Here is a 25838-nt window from a genome sequence, read left to right on the forward strand (position 1 = left end):
GTACTTTTCTATGAAAGGAGATTACACTTCAAACTCCATGGAAGCCTCCTCTAAAATAATCCTTTAAAGCCACGATTATCGAATTTTTCCAGTCGAGTTTCCCCAGCAAGATACATAAAAATATTTCACCTTCAGGTTGGACCAGTTCCGTGTACACATACTCAATGTACTGTGCATTGCTGTGCAGTAAATGTAAGTCCAACGCACGCACACCATGTGCAATGTTCAACTGCATGTACTGGAAAAGTAGATCCGGCAGAAGGTCGGACTGGCCACCCGCAGTGTGTTGATGGATGGCGTAATTGATAGTAGACAAGGACGCCTTCTCTGGGGTATAAATAAACATTGAAATCCTGGTTGCAGAGAGGGCCAGATTTTTAAAAGAGAAATTCACCCCATGTATAGATTGACAGTAATAGCTGTGGGTGCCACTGCCCTAACTTCAGAATTTGGAAGTTGCGTTACAGTTACAGTAACTATAGCGACTTTGGTGTTCTCAGTTTTTTTTGTATTTGTAGGAGCATTATGTGGGGCAGGATTGGTCAATACTGTGTGTGCAGTCATCTGATCTTTGCACAAGCAATTGATCTTGTCAATACTTCCACCATCAGCCAATCAGCTCTTCTTTGTTATTCGCAGGTGTGAAAGATTGTTTCCAAAAAATTTAGTCAGTGAATTCAGCAGGATTGACCGTTTGCAAAGAGTGATTGGACGATTGGCCAATCACTGCTAACAAATGTTTTTATTTATTATTTTGTATGATTTTTATCAGTCCTTGTTTTACTGGGATTAGGGGCAGCAGGTCCATGGAGAAATTGTTTTGCTTTTGTTGCCCCTAGCCCATTTTCCTGAATATTGTCCTTGTCACATGATGTGTATGTATTGAAGTTTTTGTCTGTTATAGGCCCCTATAGTTTCATCTCCTTTTTTGACTGAAGATGATAATAACTGTAACTCCAGTCTCCACTGCATTGCAGCTGGCAGTGTCTTGACTGTAGGTAATGCCTGCTGTCAGTGTTTCCAATTGGTAGCTGACAAAGTCGTCTTCAAGACTGACACTGTCAAAGTCACATCCCTCTAAGGAAATCTATCGGCAAAGTATTTGATGGAGAAAAATTCTACATCCGCAATCTCTGTGTGCTGTATCAATTCATTATTTAGAGACCAACTCGTCAAAATGTTGTCACAACTTGTTTCATAGAAACTTCTCACAGAAGTAGGGGTTTGAGACATCCATCTCATTCGAGGACTTGCATGCGTTGGTACTGTCATCCTTTTGAGGACTTGCATGTGTTGGTACTGTCATCCATTTGAGGACTTGCATGTGTCAGTACTGTTTTCCTTTGACTTTGACTTGACTTTGGGAGTAGACTTGACTTCAGGAGCAAACTTGACTTGACTTTGAAAGTAGACTTGACTTAAGGAGCAGACTTGACTTGACTTTGGAAGTCAACTTGATTTCGAGATTAGACTTGACTTCAGGAGCAGTCTTCACCTTGCATGTTTTCCCTGGTTTTGACTCAGTCATTTTCTCCTTGAAGAACATAAGTAGCAGTTCCCATTGTTCCAGAAGTCTACCCAGGCTCCGACCCAAGGACAGCCATCTGGTCGAGCAGCATTTAAAAATTTGTCTTGTTGGTTTATTACAAAGCATCTGAAATGATTTTACAGACGTTTCCTTTTGGTGCTCTTGTTCAGATAGTTATGTAAATCAATTAAGAACTCATTCATTTTTACTGGTAAACACTTGGAAGCCTCTTCAGCTGTGTTGTGGATCATGTGACAGGGACAACCAATAATGTAACAATCACTTTCTGTTACCCCGGTGATTTCCCCATCATAACAGAAGCTTTATCTGCGCCAAATGCAGTATCGTTCTGCCAAGGTATTTTTCTGCAAGACCAATCTTTGTTCAACAAACTGCAGATGTTCTTTCCAGTGGAATCTTCTTGGCAAAGACAGTAACTGCTGCACAATCTCACCCTTGTGATCATCAAAAAAGCCAACCAATACTGGGTATAACTGAGCATCAGCTGATCCTCCATCATTACTTCCATCAGTAGCCAAGCTGATGATTGGTTGTACTCAAATTTTGTCTGCAATAGATTCACTTGTGTTCTTTGCTAATTCATTTACAATGGCTGTCATTTTGGTTCGGGCAGATCCATTTGTACTGGCTATTTCTGAGTCTGGAAACATTTTGAACAAGGGTCTAGCATGATCTTGCTACTGGCATATTGTGTTTAATTGAAAAGCCAGTAAAAGAAACTTCTGCCTTGATAAGATCTAAATCTGTCTCTCTTGAAAAATATGAAGTAACTGGTCTTGTTGAGCTTGCTGCAGAGGCATATTCCTTATGCTTTGCTGACGATAGATGCTGTCTTACATCATCGCAACCTCCATGACAGATAGAAATGTCCACTCTGCAAAGAGTGCAGTATGCATGGTGGTTGCCAAAAGAAGAACTTCTCGCACATGTCCACACCTTGTAATAGTCATCTTTGTATTATTGGAGCCATCTCGTTTTCTTCCTTGGTTGGTCTTCCATTTTTCCAAAGTGCAAATGAAATGTTATCATACTATCTTTTGGTATGAATACTGAAGTACCGTGCAGCATGAGAAGTATTGGTATCCAGTGCCATGTATACACTTACTTTTACCAAGTACCTGTGCACCAGTTGATAATTCCATTGGCCATCATGCTCAGTGGCACCCTAAATCAGCCAGTCTACTGCGCTCTACCTACCCAAACAGTCACTACATATGCAAATTTCCCAGGCACCTGTTATTGTTCGCTGAAAGGATTTGATTGTGCGTAGTGCACCCTGACCTCCCACAATGCAACGCGGCTTTGCCGCCATGATCGTCCTTCTTTTCTCAGTGCTGTAACATAACAGATGGGTCTTTCGAGGCATCTTCAATTTTTCGAGCTTATGTTTTTGCTATATGGTTTTGTGTCAAGTTGATCACCTTTTTGAATAAAGTATTACCTTGAATTATATCTGTTTGTTGGTAAGAGTATTATTTCGTGTATATTTTTTGTGTTTTCTTCTGTTTCACTTATGTGCACCCTGCAGGTGTTTACTGTCGGTACTATGAGGTTTGACTCAGCTATGCCCGTGTCTACGTTACCGGTTAATTATAGGCCTTAGTCGGTTGATTTCAGGGTCGCTGTCAGGATCTGTCATACTCCCCTGTCTTCTCCGGCTACTGAGACAAGGAAAAGGCCTTGCCGTCTGTCAGGGGGTTCCAGCTAGCCCCACGGAGCTGACAGGGAAACTTTGTAGTTGACTCTGTGGTTCTGGCAGACCAGAACCTTCCACCTCCTTCAGCTGCAAGCCATTATGACAGGGGACGGGGTTCCACACTGTAGTCACAACAGCATGGCATTCCCGGGCCGTCGGAGCAGGCTGCCCCCCCCCCTTGGGCACACATGGCTCAAAGCGAAGCATGGCTCTGTCTCCGACCGTGCAACCAGCATTTTCCTCTGACAAGGACGAAGTTGATTCTATCAGCACCCTCACTCCGTCTGAGGGCTGCCTCCCACTCCTTGAGCGGGACATGATTCAGGTGCTCGGCCTGCCATCAACCACTCCGCCTGAAGAGGACACTAGCCAAGGCTCATTCAAATGCCATACAGCTCGAATGGAGTCTACAGGACCTATTTTTCCTGAACTCCCGCTTGATTGCTCATGTGTAGAAATCTTCAAGTCCCTTGCTAAGTCTAAGCAATGGCGTGCGTGCTCTCCTCAACTGAGCGACAGTGTTTTATTATTTCCCGCCAGAAAGTTTTAAGAATTAGTTGTTGGTCCCAGACCTCCCCAACGCGGCCAAAGACAAAATCTCTGCTGATTCGGGAAAACCGCCTGCTAATACATAATGGAATAAAGACAAGTCCCTGTTAGAATCCATGCTTGCAAAGCTCAACAGAGCTTCCTGCTTTGGGCTCCACTGCAGGGTCTTTCTTCTCCTTTTATCGGAGTACATCGCCTGTGCTTGTGAGGACAGTGGTACAATCCCTACCAGTTCCATCCTGGGCCTCGTCACTCAATCTTCGCGATGCTTATCTCCACGTACCCATTCATGAATGGGACTGTAAGTTTCTCCGATTCATATACAAAGGGAGAGCTTACGAATTCCGGGCCCTGCGATTTGGCCTATCAACTTCACCCAGGGTCTTCACACAAATTGCCAAGACCGTTGCATCTACGCTAACTAGGCTTTTTAATTTTCCAGCACTTAGACGACTGTTGATCATGGGCCGATCTCGAGATGGAGCCATAGCCGCAACCTGTTTCACCTGTGACCTCATTTCCCGCCTCGGTTTTCTTATTAACCCCAAAAAGTCAAACCTGACGCCATCCCAGCTACTGACATATCTAGGGGCGATATTCTCCACAGGGGTATAATTCCTCATATACATAAATGGAAGAAATGTCCTGCTCCTCACAGACAACTTCATGGTGGTAGGTAGCGTATATCAATCATCAAGGCAGTACACACTCTCCCCGACTGTGCGTCCTGACAAGGGAAATCTTCTGCTGGGCAATGGATCACTCAATCAATGTGCAAGAGATCCACATTGCAGGGCCGGACAATTCCATAGCAGACTCTCTGCCTCGTGGCACAATTTGCACAACGGAATGGACCCTTTATGCCGACACAGTCAAATCCCTGTTTTCGGTGATAGAGAGACCCCACGTCGATCTCTTTGCATCAGCAGACAATGCTCAACTCCTGGTGTTTTGCACCAGAATGCCCCACCCACGAGCGTGGGCCACAGATGCTCTACAGATCGATTGGACTGGCTTACTTGGGTACGCCTTTGCTCCCATCTCTCTGGTTCCAGGGTCATATCCAAGATAGAACGCGAACATTGTCGGATCCTACTCATCACCCCTTTCTGGCCGCATCAGCCTTGGTTCTCTAGGCTGACCAGGCTCCTGGTTCACCGGCCCTTCGTCCTTCCGGCAAGGCCATACATCCTTTGACAGGACTTCTTCATCCAGCACCTTCACTTAACGTGCTGGACACTGCCCAACAATCCTTCTGCTCGGCGGGACTTTCTTGTGACGCTGCGGCCATGGCCACAAGAGGATGAGGCTCTTCAACCCGCAAGGTGTACGACAGCCGAATACGACATTTTACTACGTGGTGCAACGAACATGCTGTGGCTCCAACCGACGCTCCTTTAAATACTGTCGCAGAATTTTTCATGTACCTTTTCAACCTGGGCCTACAAGTCTCCACGATCCGCAACTATAGATCAGCCTTAGCCACTATACATTCTGGTTTTGCAAAGTGTGCATGAAAACAATAAACCAGCCATTTACAAATGGTCTCGACCAGAGCTCTTATATAATGACGCAGAGGGCAGGAACGCATTCATGAGAATTCCACCAGTGGCCTTTTCATGGAACCATGCTGTGAAGAGTTTGTGGTTTCCTCGATCATCATTTAGTCTTTCCCCGAGACCCCAGTGCTAAGTGGCAGATCGTGCAGAATGGGTCCTATTTACAGTAAATGTTCTGTTTAGCAAGTTCAAAACCCTGGAAGGGTGCTCTACAAAAATAATCACTGACGCCCAGAACTGAGACTGATATCCTGACAGCCGTGCGCCTGCATGACGTTCCCACGCTTTTTCCTTGGCAATAACCCAAATCTGCCATAAACGACTGATTGCTGAGTATAGGTTGAACGTGTAAAAGGCAAAATGGGCTTGGTGACATAGTCTTGTCATGCTCTCAGTAAATTTGCATGCTGCAAACAAACCGCCGAACCAAACCAAAAATCATCGAACATGGCACTTTAAAACCAAACCAAACTTGATAAAAGAAGCCAACACACCACGAAAAATAGATAACGAGTTTGACAAATTTGACACCGCAAACCTCGGCACACGTGCGTGTTCGGACATGCGATGGTCCACATCATATAATTGTTGTAAAACGCACATGGTGAGAATTCACTAATACTTAACAGAGAAGATGCAATGTACGGCATTTCCGCGGCTCAACAATGCTATATTCTCACTACATCCGATTATGCTAATGTACATTCAGATAAAATCATGTACGTCAATCTCCAAAAGCTCTGCCTTCACATTCCATATAACGCCAATGATGTCATAAATAGCCGTAAAAGACAATGTTTGATTAGATGCATGGTGATCGTAGTAGGACTCGTGCTTGATCTTAAGGCAACCTGGAGAGAAACCGATGTTACCGGACGGACCAGACCAGTCCGCGCGTGCAACCAGATTGTGTGAGTAAGGTGGCCTAGAAACTTGTCGTTCGTTTGGTCAAGTTGTTGTACATATACGTTGTGATAGCATTTTCAAGATTCCTAGTAGTTGTTCCAAAATCTCAAATTACAAAATGCCGTTATCCGTAAATTGCCCCTATGGCCACGTGCATGAACATGCACATACGTGTGTATACATGTCTGACCGCGAACCTAACCAAACCAAACCTTGGTGGTCGTGGTAAATTTCCACCTCTTTGTTGAGAGGCAGAATCCTTGTGTCTGTTTTATTTTAAATCATACAATTTCATGTCAACTTCAAATGATGTGGTCTGAATATTTTTTAAAGTATAACTTAATGAGATATAGATGATGAATTCTGAATGCTTCTCCCACAATTATCTCCTTGCCGGCCCGAGCTCTAAAGAGGGCTTTGTAAAAAAGTGTTGCGTCATGACCGCATGATTTGCTGATCATAATTGTTACGAACTACTAGTGTGTAATGTCCATACTTGAATTATATCCAAACACTTCCTTTGAAAATTATGGTTTTATGCTGAATAAGTGTGGAAGGTTGTGGATTTACAGTAAACTGTAACTTTAAACAGTGGCGTAAGCCGATGTTAGTATCTTTACCCTCATCCTACTAAAAAGGAAAGCTCATGGTGCTCCCCTCAAAGCGTACAATAATATAACAGAATCTTGCCATTTATGGAATAATTACAGGTGGTTTTCAGTTTTAGGGCCCACAAGGGGATGACTGTGCCACAACGCAAAAAGCTATTAAAACAAATAGAGCTACAGAAGCCAAACATAAAGCGTTTTTTCCCGTGGACAATGGCAACCTCAGCAGCCAAATAAGCCTGATTGTCATAGGAAAAACATATAGCCACTACAGCCACTACGTCGCTGTACATTGTTGATGTGATTGGAGAAGAGACAAACGGAAGACAGGGCTACACCCTCCAGAGTCAAATCAATTGTTATCTAGAATGAAGTATGTCTGCCACCTCTGGATAAATATTCAGTTATCTACGAGGTAAATATAATGTTCATAGCACCATATTAATCGGCCAAAAAAGTCTCTGAGCTTGCTGGTGCGTCAGCGTGGTCAAACATGCTTGTAAAAATGGTTACCGTGTTCCTTGGGTTCTTATACCTAATTCAGTGCAGTGTTCGGATAGGGAACAGACTGAAAAAGCAGAGATTGCGTGCTCACGTCACAGGAAAGTCCCAACTTAACAGCTGACTAATGTATGATGGAATTGTTTTATGGCAAAAGAGCAAAATTATGAAAGCGTTTGAACCCAAATGAAAACTTAAACCATAAATGTACTAATCCAGATGTTCACACAGTAAATCATGTTTTGAAATGTAAGTAACAATTGTAAAACAAACTTCACGAAACAGGGATTGAATTCTGCGCCCGCATCGTGCCTGCTGTTCAGGAAAATTGGTGGTCTCATTGTTGGTGGGATACGCTCGCTGACCGTTTTTGGACGACTTTACTCTCTGAGGCAATCTAGTGGCAGCGTGAACAAGAAATTTTGCATGCTTGAACAAGTTTGCTGACGATCAAGGATCAATAAATTTTGTTTCCCCGCAGTGACGAGAAATATATTACTGCTACTAGTTATCTATGTTTGGAGAAAATTAAGCCAAAAGTAGCCTCGTAGTGATTTTTTTCCCTGAGCCGGGAATCCGCAGAATATTGGGCATATTCATGAGACTGGTAATTTACATAAACCTTGCATATTGCGTTCCGTCTGCGGGTGCACCCGGTTGTCAAGGGGTCTTTTGTTTGGCAGGGACTGGCGTGCTCTCCGTGATCCCGTGGGATGTCTGCGGCGCGGAACGGTTGGTCTGTTTCACGATGCCGCCTTACCTTCTGTTCTAACACTGTTTCCGGTACTTTTTAGGAAGTTATGCTAAGGGTGTAGTTTATGATTAAGCTTCAGTAAATAAATTGCTTCACTGTAGAAGTCCACTTTCTCAATCAAATGTTTCCCTGCATATATAGGCCTGTGCCAAAAAGCTGGCAGGAGGGCTCCATATCTCTCTAAATATTAGTATAACTCTGGAGTTTTTTTTTTACCTTAGTGCACTGATCACATCAGTTCACAGAGGGACTAAGACTTGTCCCTCCCGTGGCTACTGTTTTGATGACCTGGAGTCCTACTTAGCCAAGATTGGGGAATGGGACATGACCTCACCCGGCCAGCAGTATCTGGCTGGGTGAAGTAGATGAAATAATGGGACCAGCCCACCTGAGAGAAGATGGAGCAAGCTGGGCTTATGAGAGACATCATGACACAGACACAGACATGGCCAACAGAGTCCCCCATTCCCATGCCCCTTTCTCTGTACTCCTTCAGACTGGAGAGACTCAAAGCCCAGTCTCTCTTCGTAGGAGATACAGGTCTGGTATTAACCTCCAACAAGATAATGCGAGGCCATTTCAGCTCCCAATCAGAGAAACATGAAGTGGACTTGGAGCATCAGTCCTTCAAGCATTATATGGCTCTCTTATATGTGGGTGAAGAATTTGTCTTTCTGAAACTTCCATTCAGCTCCCTCTGTGTAGATGGTCAAGCTTCACCAGCAATGAGAAAGCAACTATAGACAATATACATGTACTTAAGGAGCTGGAGAGGGGTGCCAGGGAATTGAATGAAAGTATTCTTGCTATAAATTGGTCTCAAATACCTGGTCCACATATGCGTGCAATGCAGAATCACAGGTCTCAGTGATCTGATAGTAGTAGCCCCCAAGTGTCAGGAAGACTACTACATGAGCCATCTTTACGAGAATTCCAAAAAAAAATTCTCAATAAGCCTTTTTCGAGTTAAGTTTGAATAAAATCTGGTACACTGAGTTCATTAAATCCACGTGATCATAACAATTTGAATTCTCCATACTAAAGACATTGTTGCTATACCTCATGATTCAGGGCAAGTGTTTGTTTAGTTACATAAGAGACGCCTTGCAACAGTACACCATTTTCAATGGATAAAAAGGACAAAAAGGAACCTGCCCATTCCAGAGATGGTGGTTGCTATGCAAAAGCTTGACCCAAATCACGAGGTATAGCAACAGTGTCTTTAATCTGGGAAATTCAAATTGTTACATTTGTGTGCACTCAGATGACTCACTGTACTCGATTTTATTCAAATTTAACTCGCAAAAGGCTTATTAATTGACCTAGGCAAACCCCTTTGACACAGTGGATGTAGAGGGACTTCAGGAACTCTCACTGTTGAGAGTGACATTGTCTGGGGTCCATTTCAGGAAGCAGTTGATCAAAACTTGTTGGGCAGTAGAGAAATCTGCACTCACTGTTGCCAATGTCAGAATGTCATGTCATGATACAGTTAGACTGGTTAGAATATGGTCAGATTTGTGCCTGGAGTACAGGTAGACAATGCATAAGCACCTCCAACACGGTGACTAGATGCAGCAAGTTAAACAGTACTGAGGTAAACAAAAACAACCTTCTTCTGGCAGTTTCCTGACCAGCCCTATTTTACAGGCCTTTTTTTTTTAAATCAGACATGGGGATAAAAAAATTAAAAGCTGCCCCCCAAAATTGTCTATTTCCATTATTCTCACCAGCCCTGTGCATTGGCATGACCCCAAAGTTTTTATTGGCAAGTGAAAATGGTAGAACCAATTATGAAAAAAAGAAATCTTTCATGTTATTTCTTGTCTTCCACCCAGGGAGTTGTTCACAAGTCAACATCCAGCCTGTTCCTACTTATCCATTGCTCGCCATCAAGCTTTCAAGAGGAGATCACAGATGGATGAAGAGTTAATACCTCCATGGTCAATTGGTAAGTTTCTTTGTTTTCTAGTAATCTGAGGAGCATAGGATTACCAGTAGCACTCAGCACTTACAAGTATTTAGATTTCATCAATGAAGTCTGAAAATGTTCTCTTTGTCTCAGTCACAAGAATACTAGAGGGCAAAAGTTGAATTTTCTCCTTTTTTGGTCAGTCGCATGAATTTCCATTTGTTTCCTTTTGAAACAACCTGTCTTTCTCATCTTGAGAAATCTGTGATACGCAGTTCAAATTACTTGCGACAAATATTCTTTTATTGGCCATATGTGGATTTTTTTTATTAGAGTCTACATCTTCAAAAATGCTATGTGGAACTTATTCTCAGATGACACACAAAACACAACTTGAAACAAGAGTTTGAGCTTATGGCATAGTTCTTTATGCCACCAATCTTTCTCTTTATTTTAGTTTCTCAATCATAACTTTTGGCATAAACTGGCCATAAAAAACGAGGGCACGTTTGCCCAAATCCTTGCCATGCCTGGCATCCTGTGGGCCCAAAACATGGCATGCTTGCCAACCAGAAAACTAGCCCCAGCGGAACAAATGGGCGGAAGTCACCGTGTTTTACAATTGATTCCTTGACTAGTAGTTCTTATTATGTGGCTAAATTACTTAGAATGAATTTCAGGAAGTACACTGATTTTTTTCCATTGTTGGCAAATACGGTTAGAATTAGAAGCCCCCCCCCCAAACAAGTAGGTGCTTGGTGTAGTGTTGTAAACAAATGCAGCATTAATACAGTCACAAAGGTTGGACCTGAAAATGTGTGTTACCGGTATCCGACAAATGAACAGCGTCGTAGCTAATATATATAAATAGCGGATCACACTGGCGCATACAGAAAACAATCAAAACGTATAAATCGTTTGTTCCTATGTGAACAATTAACATGGCCGGTTGAGGCCATCAAGTCGACAGCTCAATTCTGAGTTTTGTAATATCAGCAAATTGAGCTCTGCCTAGACCATTCCAGTGAACACATCCCAGTCTGGTAGCCGCCCTGCGACTATCTATACGTCCCCTGTACAAAATTTCAGCAAATTTTACTACCACATGAAGACCAATTTGTTATAGATGACGGTTGACGTACCCAATTAAACACCAGGCCAATGACAATGGATTGTGGGGCGTCTATAAAGTTGGGCAACCTCTGAACGCCAACAACCCAATGTTTTTAATTGGTGGATTGGGATGCCTAGTGCTGCAGCAGTTGATGCAGCCCCAATGCGGAAAGAATGCGCTCGAAACGGGCATTCCTCCAAACCCCAAAACAACAACACCTTTTTCAGGATGACGTTAAATTGATACTGTGTAATAAGGGCTTGACCCCCAAAATGGTGAAAGAAACTACTGGGTAAGCTCAGCCAAATTTGCGCATACGTGTTTGTTGCCTTCACCAGGCAAAAACTGCCGTCTACTGCACGTACTAATCAGACAACCTGCAGGTGACCCAACTGGTTTGTTTTTTCGTGTGTCTGAAGGAAATTAAAACTGATACAGCAGCTTGACCAAGATTCTGAATTTTCACATCAGAGGAAAGGAGGAACGATTTTTGTATGTGGTTTTTGGACATGGCAAACGGCATATAAACCCCCAAAAAGACACCTAACATAACCGCAAGGAACAGGACAACTTCATAGCGATCGTTACAAACATGAGGAAGTGCTTGCATAATCCAGGCCAAGACAGGGAGGTGTCATGGGCCAGCATTTGTCACTACCTGCCTTATCTCTACGGCAACCCGTCAATAATTTCTTAACCCTTACAGGAGTCACTGACATCTCCTGTGTATGCCGTTTTTGCTAATTAATTGATAAAAACTGAAAGTAACCAAAAAACTGCTGTAGGGTCAAAGCTCACTACCTTTTCCTGTTTTTTTTTTGATTTAATGGCTTGAGGGCGCAGAGGACATTCATGTAGGAACTTAAAACCATTTAGAAGAAAATCCATGTTCAAAAATTAATAATATCGAGATTATAAGACCGGCATCACTACAATCCCCATATAAAGACTTAGTGGCAGAAAAAAACAATATGCAAGGAAGAGTTTTAGCCAGGAAATCATGGGTGGGATCTGTCCAGCCTTGAATCTTCTGATAATTAACCCACACCTGCTACATACATGGCAACTGTTGATGCTGCTAAACCTTGCTAGGACAACCATGCAATGAATTGACCAACATCGTCAAGTGATGCGGGACAATCCTCTGCAAAACCACAATGGTTGAATAAGGAAAGTGCCTGCCTACCAATTCGATATGTCTTGTGAGTGTTTGAAGTTAAAGCTGCCATCAACAGGCGGTGCATCTCACCTTCTAACAGGCCTGTTTGATATCTTGGATTTGGGTCATTTTGTCCTCAGCCTGAGGTGCGAGAGCATGGAAATGGGCCACCTGAAAACGGGAAAGGGAATCGGCTACGTCATTTTGACTTCCTGGACAGTGAACGGCCTTAAACATGATATTATATTGCAGACTCTTGTCAACAAACGGGTGAACCAACTGCATGATCATATCACAATGTGAGGATTGCTTGTTAATGATGTGAACCACAGCCTCATTATCTGTCCAAAAACGCACTTTACAATTAGCTAACTTAGGAGCCTAACAATACATGGCAATCACCAAAGGATAGATCTCGCAGTATGCTTTGGATGGTGAAAGTGCGACCAGCTCGGGAGTCCACCTCCCTTGATACCATTGACTGTTAAAGTAACTTCCAAAACCAATGCTTGCAGCAGCATCGGTAAATAACTCCAATGTGTCGTTGTCAAGTCAGTCCTGATCACGGAATTGTCAAACCCATTGAAATGATCAAGAAAGTCCAACCGCATTAACAGGTCCATTTTTTGCGCCCGTTGTTATGCATGTTTTATTATTATTATTATGGTTTATTTATTTGAATTAAAAGCAGCCCACTGGCTGAAAACGTTCAAGTTTACAATGGGTATTTTAGTTAAAAAGTACTTAAAATACAACGAGTCCACCTATAAGTTGTAGATTAAAAGGTACAAATCACAAAACAAAAAAATTATTCACTATCATTAACAAACTACAAAGATTTGCTTAAAACACTGCTGATTAAAACTGAGTGTACAACTATTTAAAGATGAAAAAGAGAGTGGCTCATAGACGCTACACTAATTATTGACAAATCACTAGAGACTAGAGAAATGGCTTTTTAAAACTGTGGTAGAAAAGCTTGAAATTAACATTTAAAAAATGGCGTAGATCAAAAGGGTATATTACACTTACTATTTTAGAATTCTGGCCAATGATGGAATGGTAGATTTCTTATACTGCTCAGTATTACAGTTGGGTATGACAAGAGCAGAGACAGTAGTGGACCTGAGTTTTCTACCTTGCTTGTTATTTTCTGGGGGAAGCATATGTCGAAATCTATTCAAACACAAAAGTTTGTTTCCAAAGTTGTGCAACAAATCAAATCTTCTGGATTCTAAGCTTTGAATGTTGAGTCTGGCAAGAGCATGGGAGTAAGTATTGCATTCATCGCGTAATATGATATGACAAGCACGCTTCTGAATGCATTCAATTGAATTACTTGCTCAATACTAATTGATGTGTGCCAAACTTGACTAGCATATTCCAGTATCGGTCTTATGTAGCAATTAAAGACCATCATCTACAGCCACTTTTGGCTTCTTAAGGATACATCACGTATATAATCTACGAGAAGCTCTAGAAGCAATGTCAGTACTGTGCAAGTTCCACTTCAAATCCTTTTGTATAATAATACCTAATAATTTCATATGAGACACATCATTCACATTAACCAAGTAATTGAAAGTGATTCCCTGGGTATTTCACGTTCCATAAAACTAACTACCAAGGATTGACACTTCGAGCGTTTAGGCAGAACTTCGTTGTTATTACACCAGGCTGAGAGATTGTCTAGGTGATTTTGAAGTTTGGCTCCTCGTCATATTGAACAATTTCAGCCAAAGTCAGATCATCTACATATTTCCATCGTCTGCAGCAATCCTCAGACACATCATTGACAAGTGGAAGAAAAAGAATTGGACCTAATTTTACGACAATGTTTTATGATGTGGCTTTGCTAGCCCTAGTGATAAACAAATTAAACACCTGGTGAATGCTCGGCCTGGGGCAACAGCGCGACATGCCAAATTTCAGTGAGCCTACTAAGGATTGGATTTCCGTAATGACAACTTCCTCCATCCCATACATAACTGAATTTTTTCCCAGAGTCCCAGTACTTTGCTGCTTGGCACCCGAATCTTGAACTTCACTGTATCAATGTCCAAACCCAACTAAGTAATAGTTTGACAAGGGCGCTGTCTTCTCTTCAGCAAGTGGAACTTGTAGTTGCACACAAACATCTTAAAATGTACTTAAAAGTAACTCACATTGTTCCCTGGTTGTGCCAATGAACAAAAAATTATCAAGGTAATGTGTAATAGTGTCTGATCCAGAAATCCGCTTCACGTGAAATTCTAAAAAAATAAGGACTAACGGTCGCAGACAGTGCACACGATACTGAACATTCCATGGGTAGGCATTTGTCATAGTAAAACATATTTTGAAACTGAATACCTAGAAGTCCGTAATCCGAAGGGGCAATGGGAAGCAGCCTAAAAGCAGACTTGATGTCAGTTTTTGCTAACCAAGCATTGGGGCCAACAGACACTGCCAACTCAACGGCTGAATCAAAAGATACATAGTGTTCTTTGCACTCATCTTTATTGTTGAAGTCATTCACAGAACCTCCCATGGGATATGACAAATGGTGGATCAGTCAAAATGAGCCGGGGTGTTGTTTAGGAACGAGCCCAATCGGTGAACTTTGTAGGTTAGGGAAAGGTAGATGAACAAAAGGTCTCGCGATTCTACTGAGATCAATGTCCCTTTGCAACTTTTGAAGAACAACTTCGGGCCTATCTGTATCAGATTGAAGATATTTAGAATCCTTCCTTAATCGAGGACCCTTAAAACCAAGGGAAAAGCCTTGCGAAAAACCCTGTCTAAGTGAATCAGCTGCTGAAATATGCAGATAATGTGCCAACCCCTGCGAAGAACAGCCACCTTAATGGGTGTTGGAAGCACGAAAAGTCACCGGCGGGTTCTGGTTATTAGTAGTTGGCTGTGGATTGCGCATGCTAGCGCTCACCCTTGGCCCCACATTGCTGGTTGTTGCCAGCCCGAATGCCTGCCGCATGCCCAACACTGCAGACAGAGTCTTAAATTTGCGTAGCGCATGTATGTCATGCTAACGAGAGCGATTGAATGCTTTGTGGTGGTGCCTCCGTGTCTGTTTGTTTCTTCTTGTTTTCTTTGTTCAGCCCAGTAATTTACTTGTTTTGCATTTGTGTGCACTGTTTGTTAAAATGTGTTATTTTGTCTTGGTTGAATAAATAATAATAATATATTTACTTTAGGTGACAAACCAAAACAAAAAAGGTCATTTATATCTTTATTTCCATTCTGAAGCCAATATTGAAGCTTACAAAATGTGGATTCTTGAAGTATGCATTAAAGTTTGCATACATGCAAGTGTATTTCAATTTTCAGGTAAAATCTAGGAGCATAACGATTCACCAATGCATCAGTAATTGGGACTTTCTTACCTCTACCTTACTTTGGCATATTTCTTCAGCTGAGGCTCCCAACCACAAGTGTCTTTAATACCACAGTAAATAGCGCCCTCAGCGCCCAGGTCCTAGTGCCAGTATTAGTCTGTTATTTTTGCCCTCTTTTTCTCTGGTGCTCACAAAGGTTAAATGTATTATTTTCACACTCCCAAAGGATTGCAAATTTCAATTCATTATCGCTAGTTCTTTTATATATTTTTCCATTATAAGTTGCTTCCACCAAGAGTGTTTGGTTGGTTGGTTTCTGTTTTACAGATAATAAGTGCAAATTTGTAGCTTTCTTTCTCCATTTTTGTCACTGGAAAATCACGAGTTGTTTGTTTTAGATTTAAGGTGGCGGAGTCATGCAAGAGTAAGCACGGTACTTCTGTACCCAATTTGTTACATGCAGGTTCATGTCATCGCTTCAAACCCAGAGCCTGTTTAGACCCCCATGACTTGTCCCTGCTGCTGCCCACGTGCACCTGAAAACACCTGTAGAATCTGTCATACATGAGGCGATAAGGATTGGGATGCGTATTTACTCGGCTTAATTCCCGGTCCCCGTCAATTGATTCCACTGCCTGTACTACGCCAGACTCTTCACGTCACAAGCAGTCGTCGAAGTCAAGAGACATGCTTTTTGGGCTTCTGGCCTCCGGTACGTCAGAATCGGGGAATAGGGCTGTGCCTTCCATGCCTCCAGCCCTTATTCCCAGTAAACAAAGAAATAAGAGCTCAGACCACGTCAGGTCTGGGGCTGCACTCCCCGGGCCTCTGGTCTCCGGCCCCTCAAAGGTACGTGGCAGAAAAAAAGGGCCACTCCGGGGATGACAAGACATTCTCTGGGTCCCCAGACAGTTCTGGAGAAAACCCTGCATGATTTTCGGGAGAGGGACCAGAGCCAGACAGAAACTGGATCATCCCGTACTCACTGCAGCCAGAAGGACACGGTGACAAAGCCTAAACATCATCGCTGCAAAAAATCCTGGCACCGTAGTTCTAGCTTTAGTTCATTCTTGTCAGAGTCTAGTTTGAGTTTTTCCTCCTGCTCTGGTCGGCTGTGTCTCCTTAGTTCAACATCCGATAACATCAAAAAGGTATTTTTGCAGGGTTTTCAGCAATAGTCAGCCACAATAAAATCTTTTATCCCTATACCGCCTGTAGGTGTGCTGGCTGGAGATCGGTCACAGTTGACCTTGCCCAGGATGATGAATATTTTGAGTCGGACAGACATGTCAATCTACCCTTTGGATGAATTGTCTTTGGATTCTGACAATGGACCTTCACCCTATTCAACCACATCAGATCAGGGCCATTCGGCTTCAGCCAAGGGTGATGAAGTCATGTTTTTGAGTGAAGGTCCCGCAGAAGGCTTGGCTCCTATACACTCTGTGGCTGTTTCTTCTAAGGACAATTCATCCACAGTAGAAACACTTTCTGCCTATGATCGTCTGATACATTCCTTAATGAAAAAATGGTTAGAGTGTTTAACATGACTCAGTGGCAAACCTAAATGACCGGCGTTCTTTGCAATTTACACTTTTATTAAATCAAGCCAATTTAGACAAACATTTTAAAGAGTGTAAAGGTGAAGGAAGTCCTGCCTATTTTGTTGAAATGCCAACAGGTGAACCCACGGTAGTTTTTAGAAATTTCAGGCACAAACAAAAAGCGCTGTTTGTGATTTATATTGATTTTGAATCAATCTTAGTAAAAACAAATGACAAGTAGCTTGCGGTTATTATTATGTGGTAACGCATTGTGATGGTAAAATAATTGGTAAAAAGCTTTATTGAGGCCCAAAGCCATCACAGAGATTCATTCAAAGTCTCATGGAAGAAGTTGAAAAAATTAACGATGTTTTTGCAGATGCCAAACCTATGGAACTGACCCCGAGCAAGAACGAGAACACAAATACATCAGAACGTGTTGGATTTTTAAAACCCATTAGATATAACAAATATGAATGTTGGTGTGACAAACTGACAAAGTCAGAAGGTGATGACCATTGTTTACTGTGTGACAAACGTTTTTCTAAAAATCCCAAAGTCAGAGATCACTGTCACGTGACAGTGGGGTGTGTAAAGGCGCAGCCCACTCATATTGCAACTTACAACCCCAAGTGGTGCCCAACGAAACTCTGATCCTGTGTTTTTTCACAACCTGGAAAATTACGACGTTCATCTCATGCAAGGAGTGGCCATGATTAGGGGCCTAAAGGCAATATCTATACAGACTTAATTTCTGGTATCCCTAACAACAGTGAAAAATATATTTCATTTAGTCTCGGACAACTTCGATTTTTAGACTTATACCACTTTATCCCCTCATCACTCGCCAAAATTGTTGTAGCGTGTCTGAAAGACAAACATAATATTCCCCCCACACGTGAAGACGATAAGCAAACCGGTTTGCTTCTACAAAAAGCATCCATCATATAAAGCATCCATCAAAAGCATCCGAATATATGACTTCTTTTGAGTGATTTAACAAAATGTAACTTCCACTTCGAGAATCATTTTATTCTTCACGCCAACGAAAACATATTTCTGACAAAGAATATGCCCACGCTCAAAAAGTCTGGTCAACGTTTAGATGCAAAACATTAGGCGATTATCACGATCTATATATAAAAACAGATACTTTGCTTGTAGGCAGCTTTGCAGAAAGGTTGAAACGCGGTTTGACTGAAGTCACTGCAGTTTGTCCAATCCCTATTTACAAGCCGACAACCGCGGTGTCCTGCTCACTTTACATATCAGTGCAACTGACTAACAAAGCCCCTATTGTTATTGAAATACGTGCGGACTGCGGTGATCGTGGTCGGCTCCACAGAGGAATTACCAACTGACTGCGGCCACCGCGTTGCCATTCCAAAGCTGTTTAGGTACTTTTCAGGAAGCCGGCATACCGACTCCAATATTTCTCGGGCATTTTTTAAGGGGGAAAAAACGCACATATTGTATGTCACTGTTTTGCTCCCAGGAACATACTTTTACTTCGGCCGTGTTGTTTGTGTTGTTGGTTTGCAGTTCTGGGAAATGATCTCCGTAACGTATACGTAAAGAAGTATTTTTGGTTGAGACTTGTGAGTGATGAAAAATGCAAAATGCCAACGAAGTTTGATAACGTTAATAAGAATCTCATGTAATAAACTGAAGTTTTAAATTTCAGAGCTTTCTGTACGAAAAAAGTGCATTTGACAGTTTATGATTAGGGTAAATATCTGAATGTGCCGTGTTGATGACTGGAGTCGCATTTCTATTTCTTTTTGTGACTAAATTTGAGGCACGACTTGACTTAAAAAAATATTACTTGCGACGAAACTTAAAAGTGAAATGATTCCTGACTTGACTTAAATTTGACATGTTGACTTCAACACTTTGTACATGTATTGAACACAACCGTTATGTACCTTCAACTAAAAAGTCAAGGGCTGGATTACGTACATGTACGTATCGAGCCAAACGTCCTGCTAGAATCACACGATGCAGAAAGTATTCATGCTCTAAATCTGCAAAAAAATTGAACACATTGCAACCCTGGTGAATTTCGTTGTGAGCTTTTCTTGATGTCAACTTTACTTAGAATTTGCATTTTTGTGAAGTGAAAACCGGCATCAACATTAGCATGTTGCCAAACGTTTTTATCCCTACTGAAATCATCATTCAAAATAAAGTCGCGTTCACATAATTTCATCAGAGATTTATGAAAGGGAGTAGATCTGCGAGCGTTGTAGTCTGTACTACTGGCCAAAGGAAGTTAAGAAGCTTCTTTTTTTCGGCGCCATGATTACATACACATTTCAAATACTAAGGTTCCCCCCATTTTCCCTAAATCCGATTGTTGTCCGTATAAATTATATTTTTTTTCCAGCAGCGGATCCATAGTCCAACTTAAAAAAAAGGGGGGAAAGAAATGGCTTTCGGCATTCTGTGGAAGCAGCTTGACTCAAGAAATTTTTAGGGAATGTTTCAGCTATGTTGAACCAAGGAAGAAAGTCGCATAGTTCTGCAAATCGCATTCCCGTGCCAAGTATTTACCGCCATGGAGACAAAGTTTGGAGATTCCAAGTGATGATGGCGACTCAAAACACCCCTGTGTACAAATGTTCCCAAAAGTTAACCAATATTCATTGAACATGGTAACCTCGAAAAAAGTTTTCCAGTAATAGTTTTGTGTAAAAATGTTCCAAAAAATACCCAATATTCTTTGAACATGGTCACCTCGAGAAAAATATTTTCCAGTTGCATTTTCCCCCAAACAATGGGGGAGATCTGCTTCAGCAATGAACTGCAAAAGGGTAGACCATAAACCATAAAGAAGTTTGGGATTATACTTCTTGTTCTCTCTCCGCCTCCCTTGCAGCATAAACCCACCTTCAGCAAATACATGTAATGTCATACTCTCCCAATGCATCGCTCTGAAATATCCATTCCCCTCATGTGTCGGATTTTTGATACTCTTCGTACTAGGCATTTAGCATGGAAACACAATACCACTCGCGAGGAAGGTGCATTAAATAAAGACAGATTTATACATGTATTTATCAGTCACCGCTGAAATTGCCGACTTCGTATTCCCATTGCAAAATACATCAGGCCTGGTGGACGCATCGTCGTTCCTCCAAGTTGTCAAAAGTTCCGTGCTGATCAATACATCCTCACGAACACCTATAATGTTTAAATTGATGGCCATGCCAACTAATTAAGCTCTATTGTGTCAAAGGAAAAATGGCAACCATACGCTTATGATTGTTTCTGGATCGGTGTCTTTTTACAAAAGCACCCAGTGCTTTGCAGTAGTCAATGTGAAGGTCTTCTTAAGATGTGCCGCAGTAATTTATGTTGCCGCTGATCACCTGTCAAGTGTCAATTAAAGAAGTTCCAAACGGTGTATTAAAAAGCAGCAAAACGAAGTGTTCCTGGCCTTCCAACTTGCGATTCTGTAGAGTACTGAAGTCAACGTAAATCACCGTCAAGCTCAAGCAATGCATAATCAAGTTACTGTTTCGTGGTTAACTCCAGCGAGATATGCTGGAGTTGTGGAAGATGTAGCAAGGGGAAGGCTGAAATGTAAGGATGCCGATATCGTGGCTGATGCAGTGGTGCCAGTCACCTATAAGTCCGGCTGCTACAAAGCGAAGATCATCAGAGTGCTTGGTGAGTTTTTTTTGCGTTTTCTTTATCTTCTTTTTCTATACTTCTATACTTCAAAACAGACGATGGCTTTCTCATAGGCATTAAGAAGCTGTAATTATGACTCGTTGAACTCAGTTTTTATTTTTTTTCAAATCCAGTTGCAGTTCGCATGGTTTTCACTTCATAACCCCAAATACGTGTATGCATTCTACTCAGGGTCTTAAACCCGAACTCAGCCAAATCTACGCAAGAACCAGAGTTTTCAACCCAAGTTTTTCCTAGAAAAATCAAAGATTGGAATAGCTCCCTATATACCCGGTATTATTTCAAATGACTGGCCTGCAAAATGTACAAATGAATTATCCAAGTCATTCGATTGGAAGTAGTCAATTGATGGTTAACAGCATAGCTCCACACGCAAAATTTACCACACAAGATATTTTATGTTTCCAGATGGATGCTTTGCCTTGTAATCTATATGGTTGAGCTGTTAGGTATATCAAATTTAAATACTGGGTTATGGACTGAAATATTGTTCCCCAAGTTATGAGTACTTTAACGGAAGTGTCGATGGACAAAAAGTCCCCTTTGTGTTTTTGATGGTACCATGTTACTTTCATACTTTAAGGGTATGTTTTCAAATTTGGTCACTGCTTTGTTTCAGGTTCTTCTACCAACCAGGACACTGACTCTGATGATGAACCGCTTGTCTCACTTGTAAATCCAGGGGACAAGCGCAACGTGGAACTCAGCGATTTGTCAGCAGACAGTGGACCTGAAAGTGCCAAGCATCGACCACCATCATCTCCACCTCCTACAACGCCTCCACCTGCCCCGTCGCCTCCACGTGCCCCATCGCCTCCACCCGTCATGCTGCTTCCAACTACAACTTGCCTCCACCTGCATCGCCTCCACCGGCCTTGTCACTTCCACCTGCCCCATCACCTCCACGTGCCCTGGTGCCTCCATCTGCCATGTCACCTTCATCCGCCATGTTGCCTCCACTTACGTCGCCTCCACCTGTCCAGTCGCCTCCACCAGCCCCCCTCATCTTTGCCTACCATGTCATTTTCACCTCCCCCATCACCACCATCTGCTACGTCACCTCCGCCTCCCTCCCCGAAGCCGGCTGGAGCAGATACATCACTAACAAGTGACTTTCTCAACAGGTTGTTTGCACCGACTGATGAGCTACAGGAGATAAAGGCAAACCAGAAAATGCTCATGGTGGAGGTTCAGTCGGTCAAATCCGATTTGGCAAAACTCTCGCAAGAGTTCTCCTCATTTAGTGAGTTATTCAAGGACAATATTTCAGCCCTAACAGCTGCGCTTCTTGCGAACAATTCAGTTCCTTATCCTGTTCCGTGCAGAGAAAGCCGGCGGCATCCATACTTCATCTCACCTGACTCCAACAGCAGTATCGTGACCATCGGTGATCCGGATATAGCAACCCTTGCCATCGAAAAGCGGGTCTATGAAGACGTATTCTTCAAGAGCACCAGTGGTAGTGCGTTCCTGCTAATCACACTGACGCGCCACGAATTGCAGGCACTCACTGACTGAACCATAACATTTTCTGTGAACATCGGTTTCCCTGCTTCTGTGTAAATGGAGATCAATGCATGTGACACTATGTGCAGTGCCTGTGCAGTGGGCGTGGTGTAAACTGAAGTAACGTCACACTTATGAACCGTATAGAGCATGCATAGACCTGCATTGTAACAGAACATTAAAGATTTGCATCGAGTTTGGATCGTATGTTACTCCAGAGAATCTGGCTATGGCTCCAATGAGGGGAACTCGAGAGGAAAAACTTGAAGCAGCTGCAATTGCAAATAATTCAATTAGAAATGAATGCACATGAAAATGGGGGGGGGGTGATCCAAGAGCCTTTAATAAACATCGGAAACCTTTCACAATATGACATTAAATAGATACTGAGTACGGCCATGACCTTTCATATTTCACATCTGAGTACTACTCAACTGGCCATCCATTTCATGATGCTTTCCTAGGCAGTCACATTTATTGCACCTTCCGCAATCCTCCAACAAGTGAAGGATTGAGGAGGGTTAGGGTTAACTTGTTGAAAGGTTACTACACAAATAGCATTATAGTTTGTTGGGATGTTTGTGAGATCCATGCCACTTAATGGGATAAGATAAATATAGTGGCTCTGAATTATCATCAGTGGAGTTGCAATTCCTCTTCATGTGTACACCAATCAGTACAGTCTGTGGAATAGTTAGAACTGTTATCTTGTGAAGAATTAAACCAGTATCAATCAACCAATCAGTGATTCATGAGGAGTTACGTCTGGATCGGAAATCAGAACAAAAGCGCTGACCCTAAAACTGCGACATGCCCAAGGCGCGACAACACGCAAAGAGTGACTTCAATTTGGCCATGGCATCCATGTGGGACACTTGATCGAAATGGAAAAATACATGCAAGTTCAGCAACCACCTTAATTTATCCCAATTGCATCAAAGAACCTGTTGTCATATCCAGCTTGGTATTTTTTGTTTATCACCCTCAGGTTAAATCAACGAAGGGTGTGTGCTAAATCCGTTTTATTATTATTATTAACATTAGCCAGTCCACCTTCGGTAATGTGATAATAACCTACAGAGGGTCAAATCATTCGCACATTGCCTTGCCCACCATTCACCAAGCTAATTAAGCAGAGTTTGGCATACCTAGTCTAGAAGGGGTGATTGTACATTAGAATTCCAGTTACTTGTGAAATAAACATCAGGCCACACTGGCCGCCACAACGCCATATTGGGCATACGCAGCCTTAAATCCTTGTCATGTTTATTACTGACTACCCTTATCCTGAGTAGAGTGATCAAAGTTGAATGCTACCACCAACAAAGCAAATATGGGCACGTACCAGAACTGCGGTAGCTTGTGGAAAAAAAATGGGGCAAGGTCACTCCATATTTGCCACACTGGGCACGCACAAGCTTTTAGATTCTTGGCATGCTGGCTGACCATTCACTTTCGTGTTAACATCCCAAAATGATCAGAGTTGAATCAAGCCCGGAAGTGGCGAGCAAGCACAAATAGGCAGCACCGTGGCAGCTTGCATATGAAATTATTAAAATGGAACATATTTCCATAATTGCCTGCACTTGACGCACATAGCAGGCCCAAATTGTTGGCACGCTAGAAAGCTGTTTACCATATGTGGGACAAAATCAGCACTAAAACTGAACATTGTAAAGTCTAAACTGACAGCGATAAAATCTGCTAGTACATACGGTAACTCTCTCAACACAGAAACTTATGAAATCTTCTTTTTACCCATGCAAATACTATACCATAACGTAGAGGTTCTCAAAGGCCTACCTACATATAGAAACTTTTAAAAGTCATTGGTTGGAAATAAATTTTGTTGTCCCAGCACAAAAAACGGACAAGTAATTTGAATCTTCATAAAACTGGGGTATGAAACTAAACTATCAAAACCGAATGGGAAAATTGGAACCGTAATCTTCCTACCATACTAAATGCTTTTGAACAAGTGAGTTTGAAGTTATGACGATAAAATTGAGGAAAACAAGTAAGCTTTGAATAGCTGAGACAGTCACAGTCTGCGTTGAGCGGGTTTTGTAAACGTCAAACTTTCATGAAGCTCTCTTCAAGAAACGAGAATATGACATACAAAGTTCAGTGAAATTAACAGGGTTTACTTTCAGTTAACCTTTCATTAGTATTGTTCGTAAGGCATTTATCTAATCCAAGAGAACATGGATTTTGCCATTAGTTATGTCTCTATCCCGAAAGCGAAGTGTGATTTTTCTGGTGTGACAAGGGTTTGCATGTCACTTCCCAGTAAGCGCTACTCCGAGCTTCACGCAAACATTAAAAGTTCTAAGGATTACAACACAATGCTCCATGAAATTCATCATACAAAAGAGCTCACAGTATTGTGAAATAGATGCTACATTTTCCCCAAACCTATTTACACGAAATTCCAACAGTGCCAACTATACCAGACAGTGCACAACACTATGAAACTAATTTGAAAAATAAAACCAAACTCTTTCCTTGAAGAGGCCTTAGAAAGTAGTCGAGCAGATTTTCAGTCATCAGCGCCACCTAATCAAATTCAAGGGGCCCAGAGAGACAGAGAATACAACGGTTGCAATGCACACCATAGACTGTCACTCCTCATTATTGGTCAATTCATTCACCCAACCAGTAAAGCTGTTCTACGTATGACAGATTTTTGGCAGAAGAGAAAACATCCGGCTTGGTACTTAGAAACAAGCCTATTTGGATAGAACTACCACATTGGAACGGGCCGATAAATAAACGGTCAATCCCTGCACTCATTCCAATTTAGTTTGCAACTTGAGTGGAATATATGTTTCCGACGAAGGAAAGAAAAATCTCAATCTCTAAAACTATGAGAGAAAAACTTCGTGAAAAAAGTTGATCAGATGTCGGCAGGTCGGCTGATCATGATAATGTGTTAAGCACTGCTTGAATACAGCCAAATTAATTGGCATTCGAACCACAACAAACCGGTGTACTTGTAAGATTTTTCTTTTAACAAAGATTAATGGGACACAAATACAATACGTGGTTTGATGTGGGTGTGATTCAGTAGTGTCGGTACATTTCAATCCACTCTGCAAAAGACAATAACATTGTCTGTACTAACCTACAGTTACGATCAAGACAAGTTAAGATCAACTCGATACGAGTAATTACCCAAGATCTCATCCACTATACACCCCCCCAAAAAAACAGTCATTGGTAAATTTAAAGATGAATTTGGCAGTAAACTCGTTTCAGAAGCCGTCTGTATCCGACCCAAGATGTATTCCATCAAACTCGATGATAACACAGAACTCAAAAAAGCCAAAGGTGTCAGAACGGTCATAACTGAACAAGACCTGCTTCATGAATCTCTTCGCAATATTAATGATAAATGTCTCATATGATCGTATCAACATCAGCTTTTACATTCAAAAAAAGTTGTTGTTG

The 25838-nt window shown here is 42.0% G+C and overlaps 1 protein-coding gene across 1 annotated transcript in view; it reads left to right on the forward strand.

The window, feature by feature from the left end:
* The window catches only part of LOC110976912 (uncharacterized), a 112089-nt gene that overhangs the window by 46676 nt on the left and 39575 nt on the right, over positions 1-25838 (forward strand). Inside the window, 1 exon segment of the mRNA XM_087132616.1 lies at positions 9961-10073. Within this exon segment, the coding sequence (XP_086988742.1) occupies positions 9961-10073 (113 nt within the window).

The sequence above is a fragment of the Acanthaster planci genome, linkage group LG02 (genome assembly GCF_054643075.1).
Source record: "Acanthaster planci isolate LZ-2023a linkage group LG02, COTS_SCS, whole genome shotgun sequence".
NCBI lineage: Eukaryota > Metazoa > Echinodermata > Asteroidea > Valvatida > Acanthasteridae > Acanthaster > Acanthaster planci.